This window comes from Nuphar pumila, chromosome 11 (genome assembly GCF_984573655.1).
Source record: "Nuphar pumila chromosome 11, dmNupPumi1.hap1.1, whole genome shotgun sequence".
NCBI lineage: Eukaryota > Viridiplantae > Streptophyta > Magnoliopsida > Nymphaeales > Nymphaeaceae > Nuphar > Nuphar pumila.
The window spans coordinates 108,072,303-108,097,071 of NC_143259.1; the positions used below are offsets into that span (position 1 = coordinate 108,072,303).

The 24,769-nt window shown below is 34.5% G+C and overlaps 1 protein-coding gene across 1 annotated transcript in view; it reads right to left on the minus strand.

The window, feature by feature from the left end:
* The window catches only part of LOC149822746 (UDP-N-acetylglucosamine diphosphorylase 1-like), a 70,208-nt gene that overhangs the window by 18,445 nt on the left and 26,994 nt on the right, over positions 1-24,769 (minus strand). Inside the window, exons 8-10 of the mRNA XM_089981240.1 lie at positions 16,281-16,320; positions 16,103-16,185; positions 15,933-16,010 (exon numbers count right to left, since the gene is read on the minus strand). Of these exons, the coding sequence (XP_089837366.1) occupies positions 15,933-16,010; positions 16,103-16,185; positions 16,281-16,320 (201 nt within the window). The remainder of the gene's footprint in view (positions 1-15,932; positions 16,011-16,102; positions 16,186-16,280; positions 16,321-24,769) is intronic.

Consider the following 24,769-nt stretch of genomic DNA (forward strand, 5'->3'; position numbering starts at 1 on the left):
CGGTGAATGATTATTTCAAATATTTGGGATCCATCATTCAAAAGTATGGAGAAATTGATGGAGATGTAAATCATAGGATAAAGGTTGGGTGGATGAAATGGAAAAGTGCTACTGGAGTGCTGTGCGATCGTAGAATGCCATTGCGGTTGAAGGGAAAGTTTTATAGGACGACTATTAGACCCGCTTTACTATATGGTACGGAATGTTGGGCTGCCAAGAGACATCATATTCAAAAAATGAGTGTAGCTGAGATGCGGATGCTTAGATGGATGTGTGGAAATACAATAAAAGATAAGATTCGGAACGAAGAGATACGTAAGAAGGTAGGTGTTGCACCCATTGAAAATAAGATGCGAGAGAATCGTTTACGGTGGTTTGGACATATTCGGCGAAGGCCTAATGATGCTCCAGTTAGAAGGTTGGAGAAATGGGAAAATATATTAGTTAAAAGAGGTCGGGGTAGGCCTAGGAAGACTTGGATGGAGATGATAGGAAAGGATATGAATGCTTTGAACCTCACCGAGGACATGGCGTTGGATAGAAATGATTGGAGGAAAAGGATTCATGTGGAAGACCCAAAATGAATTTCTTTTTTGGTTCATATCGCTGACCCCAATTGTTTTGGGATGAAGGCGTAGTTGTTGTTGTTGTTGTTGTTGTTGGACTTCAATTATGAAGCAGCTTATACGGGGAAAAGGGTCTTGGGAACTAGTGGACGGGACCGATCCGGAACCCAAACTAATCCTTACCAAAGAAAAAGGTGAAAAGAAAGTACCTCTTACAAAGGTTGAAAAAAACAAGGCAATGGCCACTTATGAGAACAAATGGAAGGAATGAATATTGGGGCATGCCAAGATTATGTTTTAGCTTATTAGTAGTGTTGATATTAAGGAGTGTTATAGTCTTGCTAAATTCGAACATGCAAATAAGGCATTGGATTATCTCAAACAAATGTATTCTCTTAAAGATATTGTACATGTGTGCAATTTGCAAGACAAAATTCGAAATATCACTCAAGGCGACAAATGTATTAGATAATATTATAATGAATTGTCTGAGCTTTGGGAAGAGTTGGCTCCTTTTGAACCAAAATGGCATTGTCCCAACCAAAATCAAATAGATGTAGAGCATTTTTTCCAATTCATTAATGGATTGAGGTAGGAATTGGAATCCACCAAATATGTTCTCCTTCATCGAGGAAAAGTTTTCTCAATCGAAGACACTACAGAGGAATTAAGTATGGAGGAAAATAGGCTTTAAAAGAGGATTTCTAAAAGTGATAATGACTCAGTTCTAGTCGTATCTGGACCGAAAAACTATGTTCATACCTACAAACTACCACACTATGAAAGGCCAAACAATAGGAAAAAGGTTGTTTGTTATTATTGTCATGAACCAGGACACGTCAATCCTAAGTTGAAAAGGTTGTATGAGAAGAAGGTTAGACCACCACAAGAGTCAAGTGATGTCAAAATCACACAAGATTCATCCATTGAAAACACGTCCTTGACACAACTAGCGGAGACCCTTCAACCTCTACTTAAAGGATCATCCTCATTAACTAGAGCCGCGGTGGGCTTCTTAGATCCCGGTAAATCTCTTTGGCTTCTTAACTCAGGTGTCTCTTTTCATATGACACCAAATAGTGATATGATATTCAAATGTCGTAACTCAAGTGAGTCAAATGTGTTTGCTACCGATGTGACATCTCTTGAGATAAAAGGAATAGGGAATTTTAAAAATATTTCTCAAAGTTTAAAAAGATTTTTTATTCCAAAAATTAGATATTTTCTTAAATTAAATTTAAATATTTTGTCTATTTCTCAATTATCTGGCCATGGGTTTAATGTTTTCTTCTCCTCTCGCAGTTGTCAGGTGCAGGATCATCAGTCAGGGAAGCTGATTGGGGAAGGCCATAGAGGAGGCTTGTACTATATAGATTTTTTACAAATACCCAAGAATACTTTTTGTTGTAATGCTCAGAAATTATATTTGAATTTATGGCACAAAAGACTTAGCCATCCTAATGTATCCAAAATTTAGTATTTTTTCAAAGATAAAAAAAATTAATTTTAAAGACTTTACATGTGAAGATTGTATTCTTCGCAAAATGAAGAGATTTTCATTTCAAGAAAGAACCATTGTTTCTTCCCGACAGCTTAAGTTAATACATTCGGATGTTTGGAGCCTAGCACCATTTATATCTAAGGGTGGATTTATGCATTATATAATTTTTGTTGATGATTTGACGAGACATACTTGTATCTATTTACTTAAACATAAGTCGAAAGTTTTCTTATATTTTCAAATATTTCATAATTTAGTCAAAAATTATATTTTCATCTTTCACACTGATTTAGGGGAAGAATTTTTACCAAAATAATTTAAAAACTATTTAGATTTAAATGGTATTACACAAAAAAAAGTTGCCCTTACACTCCACAATAAAATGGCTTAGTCGAAAGAAAGCATAGGCATATTATAGAAATAACAAGTTTTTTGTTTATTGCAAACCAAGTACCTAAACAATTTTGGGCTGAAGCCACATTGACTATGGTTTATCTCATTAACAGAATGACATCCTCCTCTTTGAAAAATATGTCACCAATTGAAAACTTTTCAAACTAATTCTTGATTATTCTAGATTGATAGTTTTTTGGTGCAAATGTTTTGTTTTTACTGATGAAGATCAAGAACTTAGAGATGATATATCTCATGATAATGAGATTAAAGAAGAGCAACATCTTAAGGATCAAAGTTGTAGACAATATTTCAGGTATAGTGATCATAAACCTCCATGTGCACTAGAAAGATATACTGATAATGAAAACCAGATGGAAGCACAAACTAGAAAATCATCTAGAATATCAAAATCTCCTAGAAAAATTGTGTATTATGACTCATTTTCATCTAAGTATCAAGCATACATTGCATTAATACATTCATATGTAGAACCCTCGACCTATGTTCAAGCAAAAAAATACTCTGAATGAGTAGAAGCCATGAGGGTAGAGTTAGACGCTTTAGAAAGAGCAAATACTTGGACTATTCAAGGCATTCCCTAAGGAAAAAAACCTATAGGTTGTAAATGGGTGTATAAAGTAAAAACCAGGAGTGATGGGACTCTTAAACGATACAAAGCTAGACTAGTAGCCAAGGGATATTTCCAAGAGTATGGAATAGATTATTAATAAACATTTGCCCCATTTTCTAGGATGACTATTAGTAGCCCTAGCCTCTCTGAGAAGATGGCCAATATATTAGATGGACGTTAAGAATGTATTTCTTAACGGGAATTTAGCTGAAGAAGTTTATATGGAACCACCGCATGGTATAACTATTCCTAGAGGAAAAGATCTTCGTTTTCATAAAGCCCTTTAAGCAAGCACCAAAGGCATGGTATGACAGGTTTAGTCAAGTTATGCTTGATATTGGACTTAAATTTTGTTTGATTGAGAGAGCTTTGTTTGTTAAGGTTTTTGATGTAGGTATCATTAGTCTTCTCCTTTATGTGGACGACATGATTATCACTAGAGGGGACAAACAAGGAGTTTAACACATTAAAAAGCTTCTCAAAAAATATTTTGAAATGACTTATTTGGGTTTTTTAAAATATTTTCTTAGAATTGACGTAGCTTATTCTTCTAGAGGTTATCTATTGACTCAATCTAAATTTGTTCTATATATTGTTGTCAGGTTTAGAATCTCAAATGATAAGAAGGCTGACACTCCCGAAGTTTGCAATACTAAGATGAAAATTGATGATGGGGAATCACTGAAATTTTTGACACCGTACAAACAGCTTATCAGGGCACTTTCTTATCTTTCAATTACGTGACCTGACATAGCACATGCTATTCACATAGCAAGCAAGTTTGAGCATGCTCCCACTTTTGTTCATATGAGAAAAGTTTTGTTTATTATTAGATATATTAAAACTTTTATTTTTTGAGAACTTTTTTTGTTTGCTTCTTCATCATTAGATTTAACTGCTTATATTGATGCTGATTGGGGAAGTGATACCAATAACCGACACTCAACCACAGGTTTTGTGTGTTTTTAAGTGAATCATTGATCTCATGGCGGTGTAAGAAGCAGCAGAAGGTCTCTCTCTCTTCGACTGAAGCAAAGTACCGAGTCATGGCTACAACCACTATGAAAGTGGTCTTGCTAAGAAGATTGTTGGCTGATATGGAAGCCAAGATTAAAAAAGCATCACGGATGTATTGTGACAACAAAAGTTTCATCTATACTGCTAGCAACTGGACCATTCATTAACGTATTAAGCATATTAAGATGAATTGTCAATATGTATGAGAGAAGTATCTATATGGCATTATCGATCTTCCCTATGTTACCTCTGAATATTAGTTGGAAGATTTTTTCACCAAACCTCTTGCTGCTCCTTTCACTTTCTCTTAGAGAAACTTTCATATATCCAACCATAAGTTTGAGGGAGTAAAAAATGTATATATACATAGTAAAAATACATATGTATATGTGTAACTAGGTTAGGATAGTTTATTTTTTACTTTTTTTTCAATTTGAACTAGTCAACATTTGTTGACTAGTCAACCAAAAGAGTCGTTGTGGAGGTCCAACGGCTCTATTTAGAGTGGTTGGGCCTCTACCAATATCTCTTTGGAGCTCCTCTTATTTGTGTATATATAGGGGTGAAACCCCTCCCATTTGCTATGCTTCTTATATGGATTTATATCAATAAAATATTATTCTTTAGTCTCTTGTGTTGGTCCCTTTACTGGGTTTTGTGTGTGAGCCTATTTGTGGCTTTTTTTGTGTTCACTTAGGTATTTTGGTGAACTTTGTTGTGGCTCTTTTGTGCGTCTACTTTGGTGATTTGGTGAATATCGTTGGAAGCTCTCATTTCCTTACAAAGGTAAGGCCTTAGTGAAAAAATTTGTCTGTTGATATTAGGAAGTTACATAGGGCAACTCAATTGTTCATTTCAAGTATTATTTTCATCTCTATGTGGTTGGTTTGTTCGTGGAAAGTGTGGTTGCATGCAATGTAGATAGTGTCATGATGATGCCCATATCCGTGAAAAGACTCCTCAGCCAGATAATCACAATAGTTGTCATGGCTCGATATTTAGCTTATGTTGATGATAGAGAGACCTTTTGTTGTTTCTTGTACCTTCAAGATATAATAATCTCCTAAAAATACATAAAAAACAGTGGTTGAGACTTTACCACCTCCCCAATTTGCATCAATATAAGCAATTACATCTAAGAAGAAAAGGATAAGAAAAGCCCTTTGGATATAGTATTTCTGATATATCTGACAATTCTCAAAATGGCACTCATGTGCACCGTGGTTGGTGCATGCTGAAACTGACTGGTTGAATTAACAGCATAAGCAATGTTCAATCTAGTAATGGACAAGTTTGAGATCTGATGAGTTGTCAGTATGGTGTTGAATCTTCAATAAAGGGTTTCATTTTTCAATCTTAGTTTTGCATTAATGACCTATGGCGTATCAACTTTCTTGTCATCAAAGATTCATGATTTGACAATGATATTTGCAGCCAGCTTAATTTGAGATATAATATATGCTCTAGAGGAGTAAGCCACTTCTATACCTAAAAAGTATCTTAAAAGACCAATGTCAGACAAATCAAAATGTTTTTGAAGAATTATTTTAATTTCATCAACTCTCTTTTTGTCACTTCTTGTAATAATCATATCATCCACGTATAATAGAAGACTAACAATGTCAGCATTTGTATCTTTGACAAAAAGACCAATGTCAGTATAGCAAGATCTATAACCCAAATTTAGTATAACTTTGTTGAATCTATCATACCAATTTTTAAAGGCTTATTTAAGCCCATAAAAAGCTTTTCTCAAACGAAAAACTTTTTTCTCTCTAGATGTCAAGACCGGAAGGAGGATCCATGTACATTTCCTCATTTAGGTCACCATTCAAGAATGTGTTCTTGACATCAAGTTGGTAGACATGCCACTTCCTAATGGATGCTAAGTCAATAAGGGTCCTTGTTAAATTGTATATACATATAATATATATATATATATATATTTACTTATAAATATTTTTATTTTACTTTATTTTCATTCTTTTGACAGGTCAACCTCGTGTTGATTAGGATTGACTAGCCATTGGGGCTAGTCAAACGGGTTCAAATATAGTAGTTGCACTAGCTCCAACAACTCTTTTGGGGATTCCGTGTGCGTGTATCAGTGTTATCAAAAACGCGCCTTGAGGCGCAAAAGGCGTGCCTTGCCTTGAGGCACGGCCCTCTGTGCCTCGAGGCACAAGCTTGAGGAGCAAAAAAAAACTTTTTTTTACAAGACTTCTGAGACATAATCAAAAAGATTTTTTTAGGTTAATCTCATATATTTTCCAGTTATTTCAGTTATGTAATAAGTTTCTTAGTATATTACTATATTTTAACTTTTGTTGGTTAATCTCGTATATTTTTCAGTTATTTCAGTCATGTAATTAGTTTCTTAATATATTTCAACTTTTGTTGGTTAATCTCATATATTTTTCAGTTATGTAATCAGTTTTTTAGTTACTTTTATATGTTAATCTCATATTTTTTAGAATAATCTTATATATTTTAACTTTTGTAGGTTAATCTCATATATTTTTCAGTTATTTCAGTTATGTAATCAGTTTCTTAGTATATTTTAACTTTTGTTGGTTAATCTCATATATTTTCCAGTTATGTAATCAGTTTTTAGTTGCTTTTATATGTTAATCTCATATTTTTAAGAATAATCTCAGATATTTTAACTTTTATAGGTTAATCTCATATATTTTCCAGTTATTTCAGTTATGTAATCAGTTTCTTAGTATATTTTAACTTTTGTTGGTTAATCTCATATATTTTCCAGTTATGTAATCAGTTTTTTAGTTACTTTTATATGTTAATCTCATATTTTTTAGAATAATCTTATATATTTTAACTTTTGTTGGTTAATCTCATATATTTTTCAGTTATGTAAACGGTTTCTTAGTATATTTTTTCTTTAATTGGTTAATCTCATATATTTTCCAGTTATGTAATCATTTTTTTAGTTACTTTTATATGTTAATCTCATATTTTTTAGAATAATCTCATATATTTTAACTTTTGTAGGTTAATCTCATATATTTTTCAGTTATTTCAGTTATGTATCTCATATATTTTCCAATTATATAATCAATTTTTAGTTACTTTTATATGTTAATCTCATATTTTTTAGTACTTATTTGAGATTTTCTATTTCTTATTGGTTGTTATTTCATCAATAAAGCATTTCTTTATTTATTTGTATTTTTAGATATTTTTTATAATTTTTTTAAAGTTTTCAAAAAAAAAAATTGAGGCTTACGCATTACGCCTCGCCTCGGTTTTTGGTGGAGCGCCTCGCTATGCCTCAACGCTTTTCACAACACAGGCGTGTATAAAGGGGGTGAACCCCCTCATTTATGTAATCTTCTTGCATGAATTAGTGAAGAAATAAAATATTATTTTTTAAATCTTGAACCTTCATTATGTGTGTGTTTGTGGGTTTTGTGAGTGTGTCCATAGTGACCACTTTGGTGTTTTGGTGGATTTTTTGTTTGTGATCAAAGGCTCATTTTTTTTACAGTTCTTACACCGGCCATATGAGCAACGAATGCAAAGGTCTCCTCATAGTCAATTTCATACTCTTGAGAGTAACCTTTGGCCACGAACCTAGACCTATATCTTTCTAAAGATCCATCCCCTTTAGTTTTAACCTTATAAACTCACCTATATCCTAGTCTTTTTTTTTCTATGACTAAAGGTTGAATTTTGCAAGTTTTGGCTTTTTCAGGGCTCCTAATTCTAGGGTTCGTAGCATCTACCTATTCGGGAATAACTTTGGCCTCATTATAGGTTGATGATTCATGAAAGGAGTGAATGAACATAAGGGAGACTCTATACCTAGGTGAAAATAACTCATCGGACACAACCTATTAGGAGGCCTAGAGGTTCGATTGGATTTTTTAACACTAGGTTCTTCAAAAGATTGGTTTTGAAAATACCAATCAAGCGCACATGGAGGATTGGTTTTGAAAATACCTATCAAGTGCACATGGAGGATTTTCAACAGTTATAGAATAAGTTTAAATATCATGACTTGGAACATCCTCAAAAGAGTTACTAGAATCATCAACATGCATAATGTTCATGCTCATTTTCTAATTCTTCACTAAAAGTATCTTTCTTTGGTAGAAAATCAAATAAGAAAGAATACTCAAAGTAATCCTTAGGCTTATCCATCTTAAAACCATTTTCCTTTTCAAGAAAATTTACATTTCTTGAAATAAACAATTTGTCAATTTTCAAATCATAACATCGATACCTTTTTTGGTTTTCCATATAACCAAGAAACACACATCGATGGCTTTAAGAGATAATTTATCTCTCTTTTTAATAAGTACAAAACATTTACATCCAAAAACTCTTAATCTACTTAAATTGGGAAAGGTTTGGTAGTTTTTCAATTGGAGACATATTTTGCAAAGAAGACGAGGGCATTCAGTTTATAAGATATATCGTGGTTAATGCTCCTTCAGCCCAAGACTTTTTTGGAACATTCTTTGAAACAAGCAAGGTCCTTGTGGTTTTAATGATATGACGATGTTTTCTTTCAGTCAAACTATTTTTTTTTAGTATTTGGACAAGATCTTTGGTGTGAAATGTCATTTTCTTTCAAATAATTTTTTAAATCATTAGATAAATATTCTCCCCGTGAGTCATATTGAAAAGTAATAATATTTGTTTGAAATTGATTTTTCACTAGTATGTGAAATTCTTTAAAACATGAAAAATTTCATATTTTAACCTAAGGAAATAAATCCAAGTATATCTAGTATAATCAACTATAAAAATAACATAATAAGAAAGTCCTCCTTTCAATATGATGGGAGCGGGTCCCCAAACCTCCGAATGCACAAGTTCAAATGGTCTTTGGGAGACAAAGGTTCTAGAGCCAAATTAAATGGATTTTATTTTTTCAAGAATACAATCATTACATATAAATTCTTTTTCAATACAAGAGTCTTTCAAAAATGGAAAAAAAAAAAAGACAATTTCGATACATTTGGATTGCTTAATCTTTTGTCATAAATCGATATTTTTTTTCTTCACAAAATTACAAAATGATCCTTGGAGAATATGAAGAAAATCCATGCAGTAGAGATCTCTCCTCCTATGGCCTTCCCCAATCAGCTTCCCTAACTAGCTAAGTCACATGGGTACAGGCACAGGTGCGGGTACAACACGGCAATTTCAAAAAATTTGGGTACGGGGACACGGTGATATATATATATATATATATATATATATATATATATATATATATATATATATATATATATATATATATATATAATTCCAAAAATCAAAACCTATTATTCCAACAAGACAACATAAATTAATTTAACATTTAGCCTAACTTTTATTCAAAAAATCAAAATTCAATAAGTAAAGCTACAACTACAACTGAAAATATCTCAATAATCTATATGCAGTATGAAAATATCTAGATTATTAGATATATTCAGTAGAAAATACCTAATAATCTATATTTTGTCTGAAAATAGAGAATCTATATTCGGTCTGAATATCTAATCATATATATAACTGAAAAACACCTTAAAACAAAAAAGAAACTGGAAAAAAAACTGAAAGAGGAAAACCGAGAGGGAGACAAAGATGGGGAAGACAAGAGCAAGAGAGAGGGAGACAAAGAGGGGGAAGACGAGAGAGAGAGAGAGGGGGGGAGATGAGAGAGGTGATTCGAGAGGGAGACAGAGATGAGAAAGGCGAGAGGCAAGTCAAAAGGGACAGAGACGAGAATACCTGAGCTGCGCAGAGAGGGCGACATTGTGAGGGGCTGAGCGGCGCTGTGAGGGGTTGAGCGGCACTGTGAAGGGTTGAGCGACGCTGAGAGAGGCAGTGTTGCAAGGGTAGAGGCGGAGAGAGCTAAGCGAGAGAGAGAGAGAGGGGGGGTTAGGGCAGAGAGAGCCGAGGGAGTTAGGGGTTCTTTAAAAAATGACAAGGGTTTGGTTTTTTTTTACCCAACCTGATGCAGTGCGAGACCTGATCCATGCCGTACCCGCACTGCGTCCGATGGCAGTACCTGTGTCGACACGGGTATGACACCCTAAATGGAGTGTTCATGTTACATAGCTAACCGGTGATCCTGCACCCAACACTCTATAGATGAGGTGACCTCGTACCCACAATCCGAAATTTGAGAAAAGGAAAATAAGTTTAAATTGAGTTTTAGAACAACTCTAACTTTAGGAACTTGAAAATCTTTTGAAATATTTTTGAAAGTTCTAAAGTTTTTGTTATCTAAATTAGTTCCATTGGCGATAGAAACACATGAACCATAAAAGGGTTTTGTGCATTCGGATAAGAGGGATTCTAAAGGAGTTACGTGAAAGGAGATACTGAATCAAGTATCCAAGAACACGTACCAAGAGGCGAGGATGTGGAGAAGACGGCACCAAAAGTATGCATTGAGCATGACTTAAGGAATTGTTAAAGTGTCTTTGTTAATTGGTTGATAGTAGTCTATGTTAATTAGTTAATAGTATCCTTAAGGTATTCTTTCTTTGTTGTCTCATCACCCTTTTTGGATGACTCTTCAATGGTTGTCACCTTCTTCTTAAGCTTGGGACATTTTGGTTTGATATATCTCGGTTCATTACAAAAGTGATATATCACTCTTCTTCCTCCGTTATTTCTCCCAAAGTGAGGAGGTTTATATGTTTTGATGTTGTTGTCGGGTCTTGACATAGCAAGAAATTCCTCACTCCCTTTGGTCATGCCAAGTCGGGTCTCGGCTTGGTACACCTTGGCAAAGGCCTCATTAAGAGAGGTAGTAACGGTCCAATGCAAGATTGAAGACCTAACTAGATCAAACTCGGGCCTCAACCCGAATAGGAACATAAAAAGTTGTTCCTTCTCCAATTGTTTTTATATCATTTCGATGGTCGGGCCTTCCCATTTAGGCTCAAGCAAAGCCAACTCATCCCAAAGAGGAGAGAGAGCTCCATAGTAATCTCTCGCTCTTATGTCCATGTTTTGTGGTCCGGATCTTCACTTGAACGAAGTATTATCGTGCTAAGTCTTTTTACATGAACATGTCCTTGAGAAAGATCCATGCATCACAAGCCTTCTTGAATTTCATGATGTTGGCGGCTATTTTTAGTTCCATGCTATTTAGAAACCAAGATAGGATTTGAGCATTCTCGGCTTCCCAATCCTCCACCTTGATATGATATTCTCTAGAAGCTTTTTCTCTTTCTTCATCATCAAGGGCTTTGATTTGATCTCCATCTCTCTTGGTGAGTACTGAGTTATGTCTCATATGTATTGCCACTCACATACCCTCAAAGCTTCCTGTCCTTAAGATGATTTTTCATAGCGGCAAACCACATTATCATTTAGTTTGAATGTGATCACTGTCATGGGTTTTTTTTCGCCCATCTTTGGAGGATAACACAAGGAATTGAGAAAAATCCCTTCTTTGTTGCAACCACAAACTTCGGAAAAGAATCATACGATCCCAAGAGCCTATGGCTCTAATACATTGTAATAAAACAAATAGATACAAAAACAAGGCCACCAAGGTCTTACAAGATTTAAACAAATGTGCACAAGCACTAGTCCACCAAGGGATAATACACAAGTCACTTAAAGGCAAAGATTCAAAATACACATAAGCCACTAATGGGCAAGCACAAGAGAACACAAACATATAAAACATATAAATATTATTTTCATAAAATATGCTTATAAGAATGGGGGAAAGCATCTCCTATTTATAGAGTAACAACCACAAGATGGGGGCTAGCCAACTAGCCGTTGGGCTAGTACCTAACGGCTAGAACACAAAAAACAATTAAAAAATTGAAAATTGAAAAGTCAAAATGTCCCTAGTGGGCACTACCTATTATATGTAAATGAAAAGACAAAAATGTCCCTACATGGGCAAAACCTATTACAATAAAAATAATCACATATATTTACTATATATACATATATACACTCATATATGTATATATATGGGTTAATACTATGTCACAGGGATCCGGCTAACCGGGTGTGGCACCTGGTGCCGTCTGTAAAACCCGTAATTTTTAAGGATTATTAATAAATAAAGAACTTTATTTTTTATCTTCAAATTAAAAATGTGTTTCTAGCTTTTGAATTTTATTTATTTATTTATTACATATTTATTTGTTCATTCAAGCCAATCAAAGTATAATTTGCATTTATAGAACTATTTTGGGCTATAAATCACTATTTATATATATATATATATATATATATATATATTATATTTATATATATATATATTATATTTAAATATATTCTTTGATGGAGTTTATAAATTATTGGAGTGTATTTGTGTGTTATTTGGCTCTTGGTAATGATTTATAGGGTAATTTGCTATTTTTGGCTAATCTTGTTATAATTGACATTTTTTGAGTTTTTGGTATTTGCGATCGCACATGAAGGGTTCGTTGTATTGCTTGGGTAGCGGTCTTTGCGAACTTCGAAACTCCTCGATCTTTTGAGTTTTGATTCATTGTTCTTCACATTATTAAGGTAAGATACCTTAACTGAACTTATAGAGAGCATGTTTAGGCACTAATTGTGTAAGCATGATGTTGCACTGAAGTCTAAATGAATTGCAAATACAAGTTATGCTCACACACTTCACTTAGTTGTGGATATCTAGGACTCTTGTGATTGTAGTTCAGAGATCATGCTTGTCATGATTGTAGTTAGCGGAATATGGAATATGTTTGTTGTAGGTACACCTGTGTAGGGGTTTGAATGTCTGTGCACTTATGAATGTATAATATGTACGCAATGTGTGTCATCATACTTTGGTTTGCGCATACTATGTTGCTTTGTGTGTTTGTATGAATTTGATACATGGTGCACATATAACTACTATGGATATGTATAAGTCGTCTTCGATGCATACTATGAATGTTATATATATTGTCTTGTCATATGATGGACTCATTTATTCTTATATAGAAGAAAGCATGCAAATGTTATAAATTGTTTTGAACTTGTATGTCTTGTTTGCTTGAGAAATATATGTGTATGATGTACGGTAGGATGGTCAATGAGATTTTTACCAACCCTTACACAATTATATCTAAGGTGATATATCGATTCATGTGGTGAAACATGCATATGACTTTTATCGTGTGTGCAAATCTCGAACTACGTGGGAGTTACGTATGTTGAGGTTTAGTTACTTCATATTATGAAATATGCATGTTCACGTATGTATGCATAGAACTCATGTTTTGTTTACGCACGCTTCAAGGTTCAATTTACGAAGTGCAATGTTCTTTGTGACGATGATATGATGCGTAGGATAATATGCTTATGTATGATATGATTTAAATGCCACGTGAAATGAAATTATGCATGCATGCAATAAATGTTTAAGTTCAATAGTGAACTTTGGTTCATGAAGCCTTATTGGTTAAATGTGTGATTTTATAATTTTGATGCCATATGAAGTGATGTATGATGTGATTCTTTGATTGTATATATGCTTATGCCCATGTTGATGGCTATCGACCTTGAGAGTGGTCAATTGTATTGATGCATGTATCACAATAGTTTTCACTGGATATGATACCCATTGAGGAACTGTTCCCAAAGGATTCTATGTGAGGGTGTACATGACCAGATCAGGTAATCCGGCTAGAGCGGTAAGTCTCTGTGAGGAAGTGCATTGTTCAAGAGCGGATAGCCCGCAAAGACGGTATATTCTTGTGAGGAAGTGCATTGTCCAAGACCAGGTAGACCATCTCTCTAGGGCAGTAACTCCTTGTGAGGTCGTACATTTTTCAGACCAGGTGATCCGGCATGGATTTTGTAAATCTTTATTATGAATAAATGAAATGTTATGATGAATTGTGATGATCTTCTAAGTTGATTGAGATAGCTAGTTATGAATCTATAGCTTTGGCTTTTCTATTATAGCATGATTATATATTAAACTCATATATGATAATCAGATCCTTATTGATTTTAAATCTTGATATGAGGTTGTGATTGTGATGCTTATGTTAACGTATAGGTGAATGACACATCACGCCTATAAATGACTAGTCTTGACTTATTAGGTGAATGATACATTACGCCTACATAGTTTCATTGCAAATGATTGCATTATGATTATCTAAGTAAATATATCACACCTATATATCATGATTGATGTGTATCATGAATATCTAACTAAATTACTTATAAGGTATATGATATGTGTATATGTTTCACATTGGAATGGTCAAATGTGATTTGACTTATTGTTTATAAGAATTATGAATGCATATGAAAATGATGCAATGATCTAAATGTCTTATATATATATATATATGTGATGACCTGTATGACTTGAATGCATATAGATTATGCTTTATTACGTGAGTTAAGGTTGAATAGAATATTAAGTGATGAAATGTTTTATGTTCTAATGCTTGAAATGAATGGCTCATAGACGTTGTTCCCTTGTCTATCACTTGACGATGGATGAATAATATATCTTTACCTTTAAATGCTTGATATGTTTTCTTTAAGTTTGAGTTTGGGTTGCTTTACCAGACTTTAGCGAGTCTGACCCCGTTTTATGGGAGATAGATAATGCAGGTAAAGTATGATGAGTAGTTGGAGCGAAGGGCTGGTTGAGCTGCATCATCGAGAGTCCACTCTTACCTTGCGATCTTGGTATTCATGATCTTTTCGTTTTAAGTACTTGATCACGTAGAGACTAAAGTATTTTTTCATACTCTGATTTGAAATGAAATTAAAACTCTTCATATTTCAGTCTTATATTGTACGTGGTTTGAAATGTGTATATTTCGTACATTTTGATTTGATTGTTATCTTTAGTGTAACCGCGCCCAAAGTGTTAACCATTTTTAAAAATCGTTTTCACATTATAAGATCTGATTTACTTATACTTATCAAAAAAAATTGGTCTCGAAATTTCAATATTTGAAATATAATTAAGGTTAAAATTTTTGGAGCATTACAACAACAATCTCAGTTCTCATTTATTACACATTCTAACGTACAAACAAACTCATCCTTAGTTCTCTGTTGTTAGTGATCACAAACCAAAAAGAAAGAGATTACTAATAGTTAATAATACAAGTTAATTTATACCAATCTTAAATGTTAAAGAACTTGCCCAGATTCTCTGTATACCCGTCTTAGGCATTTTTTGTAATTATTCTTTATGTTAATACTGATATATTAAACTATGGAAAAGTTGCCAGACTAGCAAAATGGTTTGAAAACAGTTCACAAATGTTGTTTTCAATCATCATTTTCCATAACTTTCAGACCTTCTATTTATGTACAAATAGTAGTTTCAGACACCTCGTCAAAAGCAAAAAAAAGGAGACTGCTAATAATACAAGTTAATTTATATCAATCTTAAATATTAACGAACTTGACCAACTTCTTTGTATACCTGTCTTACGCATTTTTGTAGTTGTCTTTAAGTTAACAACCATATTCAAATGAAGGAAAAGTTTTGATTAGTAAAATGATTTGAAAAAGAGTTTACACAAAGGTGTTTTTAAATAGCAGTTTCAGACACCTCATTCCTATAAGAAACACGGTTCTTCATCCACCATTGTAGATTAGAAACACAAAGGAACTCTGGCTTTTGATTTGGTCCACTGGTTAGCTATTCATTTCTTTTATTGTTTTTACATTTTACTTCATAAAAATAAACATTAGACCACAGTTAATTAGGATAATGTTTCATAATAGATTGCCTTGGTAGAACTGTTCCAAGGATATCTGGATCTTAAAGTAATAAATTGTTTGATCATAAAATAACACAATAACTGACAAAATAATATGTTTCAGTTACCTTGCGAACAACTTTTGCAGCTGCAGACACACCTTTATCAATGAAGTAGCCCAAGAACGTCGGGTCTGCAAGTCGGACCTGTACTAGAAATGTTAGTTATTATTCCCATTGGAATATAAATAGCAAAAAAAATAAAAAACTGATTCAATGTCTTCAATAAGGCCTCTTACCAGTGCATTATCAACTCCATAGCAATCCAAATATCGAATCCCTCGCATTGCCATGTCCTCCAACAACCTTGAAGACTTCAATGCTTTAAAATGCAAACAATTGCTTTCCATCAGAAAACAGAACAGCCATAACTGACAACAATTAAAGCTTTCATAAAATTAAATGATAGTGTCAGACCAGCATAAACTCCTCCATTTCCATCTGGTGCTTTTGCCACCTGGTTTGGAAAAGAAGATTATGTGTTAAAAAATAGAAAGAAATTCATGAGTACCAGAAAATTGAAGTAATCTGAAACTTAGTACCCATTAGCAAGATCAATATAATGCCTTCAGATAGCGGCCTGATTCTCACGATATGCTTAAGATCTCATTTCATTAAAGACAGAATCTTTGCAAACTTGATAATCAAAGTAATTACAAACTTAGCTTCAAAATTAGAATCAACAAAGATTTCAAGCTATGTAACATAGACACATCAATGCACCTGCGGTACCCGGGTACTGGACACGGTGCAGATACATGTTGGCTTGGATCCGACCCTGACCCAACATGACACAAATAACACAGTTATTTTTTGTGTTTTGACCTGGGTCAAAGGGTGGGGCCATTTTGGTCCCCACCTCGACCCTGATAAACCCTACCCCTTATCATTCTTCCTTGTTATTGAATTTTGAGTAAACTAATCTTGTTTGTTGTTAAATGTTAAATTAATTTATTGTCGTTGGAATTTGATTCTTTGAAATTTGTATTTTTGTGAAATATCTTGTAATATGTGTGACATGTGTGTGTATAGTAGTTGTGCCCCCTACCCACATTTTTTGGAATTGCTGCGTTGTACCCTCCGTACCCGCACCCGTACCCATGTGACATAGCTTTCAAGACCTCCCCTCAAATCCGAGAGAGAATAAAAACCATGGCCGCCCAGAGGAAAAACTTTATTGCTCTTTTTCGACAGTTACAAGAAAGAAAGAAAATAAAGAATTTATATAAGGCAAGGGCGACAGCCCTAAACCTAAACAAGTCGGGTCTGATCTATGAGAAACTGGGTCTCAAACTTAAGCCCAAGAAAAATTTCTTCTAGGGGGGGGGGGGGGGGGGCGTGCCCCCCTAAGACCCCCGCCCGCTGAACGCGTAGCGGGACCCGCGCCGGGGAGGGAGCCCCCAGACCCCCCCCCCCCCCCCCCCGTAACGGCAAAAACTCTGAATCAGGCTCCACAACTCATCAAATCTCATATATTTTCTAGTTATTTAATTAGTATTTAGTTACTTTTATATGTTAATCTCATATATTTTAACTTTTGTAGGTTAATCTCATATAATTTTCAGTTATTTCAGTTATGTAGTCAGTTTCTTAGTATATTTTAACTTTTGTTGGTTAATCTTGTTACAAAAACCGCAAGCAAGAAACAACCAAAGGAAACAATAAAAAAGAACGATCAAACTAAACACAGCAAGGACACACAGATTTACATGGAAAACCTCCCCACAAATCCGAGAGAGTAAAAAACCATGGCCGACCAGAGGAAAAACTTTATTGCTCTTTTTTGACAGTTATAAGAAAGAAAGAAAATAAAGAATTTATATAAGGCAAGGGCCACAACCCTAAACCTAAACAAGTCGGGTCTGATCCATAAGAAACTAGGTCTCAAACTTAAGCCCAAGAAAAATTTCTTCTGGAGGGCGCTGCCCCCCTAAGACCCGCGCCGGAGGGGGGGGGGGGCTGACCCCCCCCCTCCTGTAAGGGCAAAAACTCTGAATCAGGCTTCACAACTCATCAAATCTCATATATTTTCCAGCTGTTGAATCAGTATTTAGCTACTTTTATATCTTAATCGCATATTTTTTAGAATAATCTCATATATTTTAATTTTTGTAGGTTAATCTCATATATTTTCCAGTTATTTAAGTTATGTAATCAGTTTCTTAGTATATTTTAACTTTTGTTGGTTAATCTCATATATTTTTCAGTTATGTAATCAGTTTTTTAGTTACTTTTATATGTTAATCTCATAATTTTTAGAATAATCTCATATATTTTAACTTTTGTTGGTTAATCTCATATATTTTAACTTTTGTTGGTTAATCTCATATATTTTCCAGTTATGTAAATGGTTTCTTAATATATTTTTTCTTTTATTGGTTAATCACTTATATTTTCCAGTTATGTAATCATTTTTTTAGTTACTTTTATATGTTAATCTCATATTTTTTAGAATAATCTCATATATTTTAACTTTTGTAGGTTAATCTCATATATTTTTCAGTTATTTCAGTTATGTAATAAGTTTCTTAGTATATTTTAATTTTTTTTGGTTAATCTCATATATTTTCGAGTTATATAATCAGTTTTTAGTTACTTTTATATGTTAATCTCATGTTTTTTAGTACTTATTTGAGATTTTCTATTTCTTATTGGTTGTTATTTCATTAATAAAGCATTTCTTTATTTATTTGTATTTTTAGATTTTTTTATAATTTTTGTAAAGTTTTCAAAAAAAAAATTTGAGGCTTACGCCTCACCTCGGTTTTTGGTGGAGCGCCTCGCTACGCCTCAACGCTTTTCACAACACTGCTTGAGACATTGTCTCCATAGCATGCTTGATACTTGACACGCTATCTGTAGTGTGTCTGACACTTTACACGTCTTGTCCTAAACAAGTCAAAATTGATATTCTTAATGCGTGAAGTTTAATGCTTTTTTTTGGTTGATTTTTTTGTTTTGACCATTGATCTTAATAGTTAGACATAATGTATGGCTCTCTGGACATCAATCAATGTATCACTCAATCCTACATCTAACTAGCTTAAATGAAACAACCATCCTATATTGTGATTAGGGTAAAGTGCAAATATATAAGTTTCATCCTTTTAGATACTTTTAAGACCCATTCCAGATAGCCTGTCACGAGTGTAATGAAACAAGTGCACAAACACAATGCCACAAAGGGGCTACAAATGTGCACATTCACAAATACAAAAGCCACTTGTGGGACAAATATAAAAAAACCACTAAGGGCTAACACAGAACCTCTCAAAAGAGAGCAAGAACACAAATATAAAAATAAAATTATTATTCCAAAATGCTTAGAACAAGCATTGAAACAAATGAGGGTGAAAGCCCTCTATATATACAAGTAGCCATGGCCTTGGGATGCTCCCAACGGCCATATTTATAGCCGTTGGGAGCTAGCCCAATGACTATATGGTCATGATGACCATAGTGCCCTTACATTAAATAAAAAAGATAGAAAAAAATCAAACAATAAAAAGACTAAACTATCCCTAGTGGAGAGTCCTATTACATTGTAAAATGACCAAAATACCCCTGGTCATATACCCAAATTACATAACCCAAAATATATATACACACATAATCTTATACAATCCGGTTTAACACCACCCACCCCTCAAACTTACGGTGTGATCACTGAAAGTTTGCCAAGAAGAAAATGAAATCGAGATGACGAAAGTGCCTTGGTAAAAAAGTCTACCAGTTGATACTCGAAAGTGACATATAGTAAGATGGTTGTCTTTTCAAGAATTTTTTGTGCACATAGTGACTATTCATTTCTATATGAACGCTCATATCTTCAAATAATCTTCACAACCAAACAATCTCTAATGTTGTAGTAGTTATTGCATAGTACTCAGCTTCAGTGGATGATAATAATACTTTCTGTTGTTTTAAGCCAGTAGTCGAGTGTTGATCATTTAGATCTCCTCCCCAATCTGAGTCAGAATAAGCAATCAACTCAAGAGAAGAGGATAACAAAAGACCTCTATAAATAGAGGTTTGTAAGTATCTGATGCAGAGCAGGATGGGCCTGGGTTTATACCGCGTGACTCACGTAGGGAACTTGATTTGCACTTTGGGAATCGGATCCAAGCGGTGGATCCAATTCCCATACTGGTTCCAAAACGTGGAGGGGAGGTACCACTGTGTACCAATGCCAGACAAGCATAGAGAGTATGGGTCGGACCGCTCCAGATCCAACAGCAGGCCAGAGCAGCATCGGCATCGGGTCCGGGGCCGGACCCGCTACCCGGATCCAGCCAAAAGTCTTTAAAACCCCTCTAGGGTTTTGTGCGCAAAAAAAAAGAAGATTGATTCCTTGGCAGCAGCCTTTTCGTTCCAGTATTTTCTTACTTTCTTTACCTATTGTCTCATTCCTTTGCATTGTTTGCTATTTTCATTTATCAGTCAACACTGTTATTCGTTCATTGAAGTTCTCTATGTCAATAAAAGGAGGTTTAACACAGTCACCATCATTTTTGGGGTGATTGTTTCTCTTATTTCTGCCCATTGCTAAACGTGAGAGTCACATTTCCTCATCCAGCCAGCAGATACGTTGCAGCCGACCATCACCTCTGCATCAGTATCTAACAATCCTCATCACAACACTCATGTGAACTATGGTGGGAGAATGTAAGAATTGGCTAGCAGTATGAACAACATGTGCAATATCAAGCCTAGTGATAGTTAAATAAGTTAAGGTATTAATCATCTAGCGATACGGAGTAGGATCATCGAGAGGTGTCTCACCATCAATCTTCATTTTGACATTAATAACTTCAGAAGTATCCACTATTTTTTCGTCAGTAATTGCTCACATGTCAATGATATCATTAGCAAACTTGATTTGAGAAAGTATCTCCTAGGAGAATAAGTGACCTCAATTCCTAGAAAAACTTTAAGAAATCCAAGATCAGTCATTTCAAAATATTTTTTAAGAATACATTTAATATACTTTACTCCATGTTTGTCTTCACCTGCGATGATCATGTTATCAACATAAAGAAGGCGAATTACAATTCCAGCATCAGATTTCTTAGTAAACATAGTAGTATCAGTATAGCAAAATTTAAAACCAAGTTTGAGCATCACAAAGCTAAAACGATCATTATAGGCTACCTCGCCGGTATTAGTGTTCCCAGTTCCGACGAGTATTCTTCGCTGGTGTTGGGTCACCCTTTAACGGCGACCTATAAATGTCGTTATTGGTCAACACAGGTCGTTTCTTAACGGTGACTTATCGATGAGAAATATCGCCATTATAGGCTAATAGCGGCGAGAAAAATCGCTGCTATTGACCCTTATCCTTGTAGTGTTGGTTGTGGTTCTAATGCGGAACCATCAACAAATTGCCATATCTTTGCCCATAAGGATTCTTTTTACCGCCGTGGCCCACATATTATACTTTTTTCAATCAAATTTGATGGTAACAACCATTACAATTTCTTTATCAGCCATAGTGGATAAGAAAAGAAAAAAGAGAGAAAAATGAAAGAGAGATAGATAGACAAGAAGAAGAAGAGATGTTCCAAGTTGATATAGATCCACCATAAGCGTCTTTATATGTTCCGAGATTTCAACACCTCTTTTCGAATCCACACGCCTTCTAGAGCTTCTTGCTCTAATACCATGTAATGAAACAAATGCACAAACACAATGCTACAAAGGAGCTACAAATGTGCATATTCACAAATACAAAAGTCACTTATGGGCCAAATACAAAAGAGCCACTAAGGGCTAACACATAACATCACAAAAGAGAGCAAGAACACAAATATCAGTGTTGTGAAAAGCGTTGAGGTGTAGCGAGGCGCTCCACCAAAAACCGAGGCGAGGCATAAGCCTCATGGCATAAAGCGTAAGCCTCAAAAAAAAATTTGAAAACTTTAAAAATTTTATAAAAGAATATATAAAAATACAAATAAAGAAATGCTTTATTGATGAAATAACAACCAATAAGAAATAGAAAATCTCAAATAAGTACTAAAAAATATGAGATTAACATATAAAAGTAACTAAAAATTGATTATATAATTGGAAAATATACGAGATTAACCAAAAAAAGTTAAAATATGCTAAGAAACTTATTACATAACTGAAATAACTGGAAAATATGAGATTAACCTACAAAAATTAAAATATATGAGATTATTCTAAAAAATATGAGATTAACATATAAAAGTAACTAAAAAAATGATTACATAACTGGAAAATATATGAGATTAACCACAACAACAACAACAACTATGCCTTCATCCCAAAACAATTGGAGTCGGCGATATGAACCAACAAAGAAAATCATTCTGGGTCTTCCACATGAATCCTTCTCCTCCAATCATTTCTATCCAATGCCATGTCCTCGGTGAGGTTCAAAGCATTCATATCCTTTCCTATCATCTCCATCCAAGTCTTCCTAGGCCTACCCCGACCTTTTTTAACTAATATATTTTTCCATTTCTCCATCCTTCTAAGTGGAGCATCATTAGGCCTTCGCCGAATATGTCTAAACCACCATAAACGATTCTCTCTCATCTTATTTTCAATTGGTGCAATGCCTACCTTCTTACGTATCTCCTCGTTCTGAATCTTATCTTTTATTGTATTTCCACACATCCATCTAAGCATACGCATCTCAGCTACACTTATTTTTTGAATATGATGTCTCTTGGCAGCCCAACATTCCGTACTATATAGTAAAGCGGGCCTAATAGTCGTCCTATAAAACTTTTCCTTCAACCACAATGGCATTCTACGATCGCACAACACTCCAGTTGCACTTTTCCATTTCATCCACCCAACCTTTATCCTATGATTTACATCTCCATCAATTTCTCCATACTTTTGAATGATAGATCCCAAATATTTGAAACAATCATCCACCAGTATTTCTTGCTCACCAAGCTTCACTACACTCTCATCACTACTTCGTTGCTTACTAAACCGACATTCCATATATTCTATCTTACTCTTACTCAACTTAAAACCTCTTGCTTCCAATGTCTGTCTCCATAATTCTAACTTAGCATTAACCTCAGCTCTAGACTCATCAATCAAAACAATATCATCAGCAAACAACATACACCACGGCACATTTTCTTGAATTGATCTCGTAAGCTCATCCATCACTGTAGCAAATAGGAAAGGGCTTAAAGCAGATCCTTGATGTAACCCAACCGTTATAGGAAAATTGGTTGTCACCCCTCCACAAGTGCGGACATTGGTTACTACTCCTTCGTACATATCCTTAATTATACTAATGTACTTGAGAGAAACACATTTCTTCATCATTGTCCACCAGAGAACGTCCCTAGGTACTCTATCGTATGCCTTCTCCAAATCAATAAAAACCATATGCAAATCTTTGTTCCTCTCTCTATTTCTCTCAATAAGTTGCCTAAGAAGATGTATAGCTTTCATAGTTGATCTTTCAGGCATAAAACCAAATTGATTCTCTGATATCATGACAACCTTCCTCAACCTAGACTCAATCACCCTCTCCCAAAGTTTCATAGTATGACTCATGAGTTTTTTACCACGATAGTTTGTGTAATCTCATATATCACCCTTATTCTTATATAGAGGCACCAAAGTACTCTTCCTCCACTCATTAGGCATCTTATTTGTCTGCCCCTTCTTGATTTCATTTTCTTCAAAGCCTCTACAATTTCTTTCTTTTGAATCTTGCGCATGAAGTCACGATTCATCTCATGAAAAGGAATGGACAAGTCTCCAAGATCCTGAGCATGACTTTCATTAAATAGCTTATCAAAATAATCTTTTCATCTCTCCTTAATCTCCTCATCTTTGTCTAAAACCCTTTGTGCTTCATCTTTGATACATCTAACCATACCCAAATCCCTCGATTTCCTATCTCTCATCTTTGCAAGCCTATAAATATCCTTCTCGCCCTCTTTGGTATCCAACTTGTCATAAACCTCCTTATATACCTTATCCCTCGCGTTTCGAAATATTTTTTTAGCTTCCTTCTTTGCTATCATATACTTCTTCAAATTCTCATTATCACGACTCTTAGATTTTTATAACACTCTCTTTTAACCTTAATAGCTAATTTGACATCCTCGTTCCACCATGATGTATCCTTACCTAGCAGTGTACTGCCTTTAGACTCACCCAATACCTCCTTAGCCACCTTTTTCATGTCACCCGCTATCTTATTCTACATTGATTCTGAATCCTCCTCGAGACACCAATCAGCTTCCTTAACTACCTGCTCTACAAACATTCTTTGTTTAGCTCCTTTCAGTGCCCACCACTTAATTCTAGGATCTATCCTATGTTTATCCCTTTTGCGGCATTGTCTAATTCTAAGATCTAAAATTAAGACTCTATGTTGTGTAGCTACACTTTCTCCCGGTATAACCTTACAATCAATGCAACAACCCCTATCTCTCTTTCTAAGTAGGAAAAAATCTATCTGACTCGTATTAACCCCACTTTTAAATGTTACTAGGTGAGACTCCCTCTTCCTAAACCAAGTGTTTCCTAAGATCATATCATAGGACAAACCAAAATCTAAAATCCTTTCTCCACTTTCGTTTCTTTCTCCTATACCATAGCCTCCATGGATACTCTCAAATTCATCCCTACTAATGCCTACATGTCCATTAAGGTCACCGTCGATGAAAAGCTTTTCTCCATAAGATATCCCTTGTACTACTCCATCTAAATCTTCCCAAAATTGACGCTTAATGGAATCATCTAAACCTACCTGAGGTGCATAAACACTAATAATATTAATAATATTCGTACTTAATACTGATTTAATAAGTAAAATCCTATCACCCTTCCTACGGACCTCAACTACATTATCTATAAACTCACGACTCATAACAATCCCTACTCCATTCCTATTC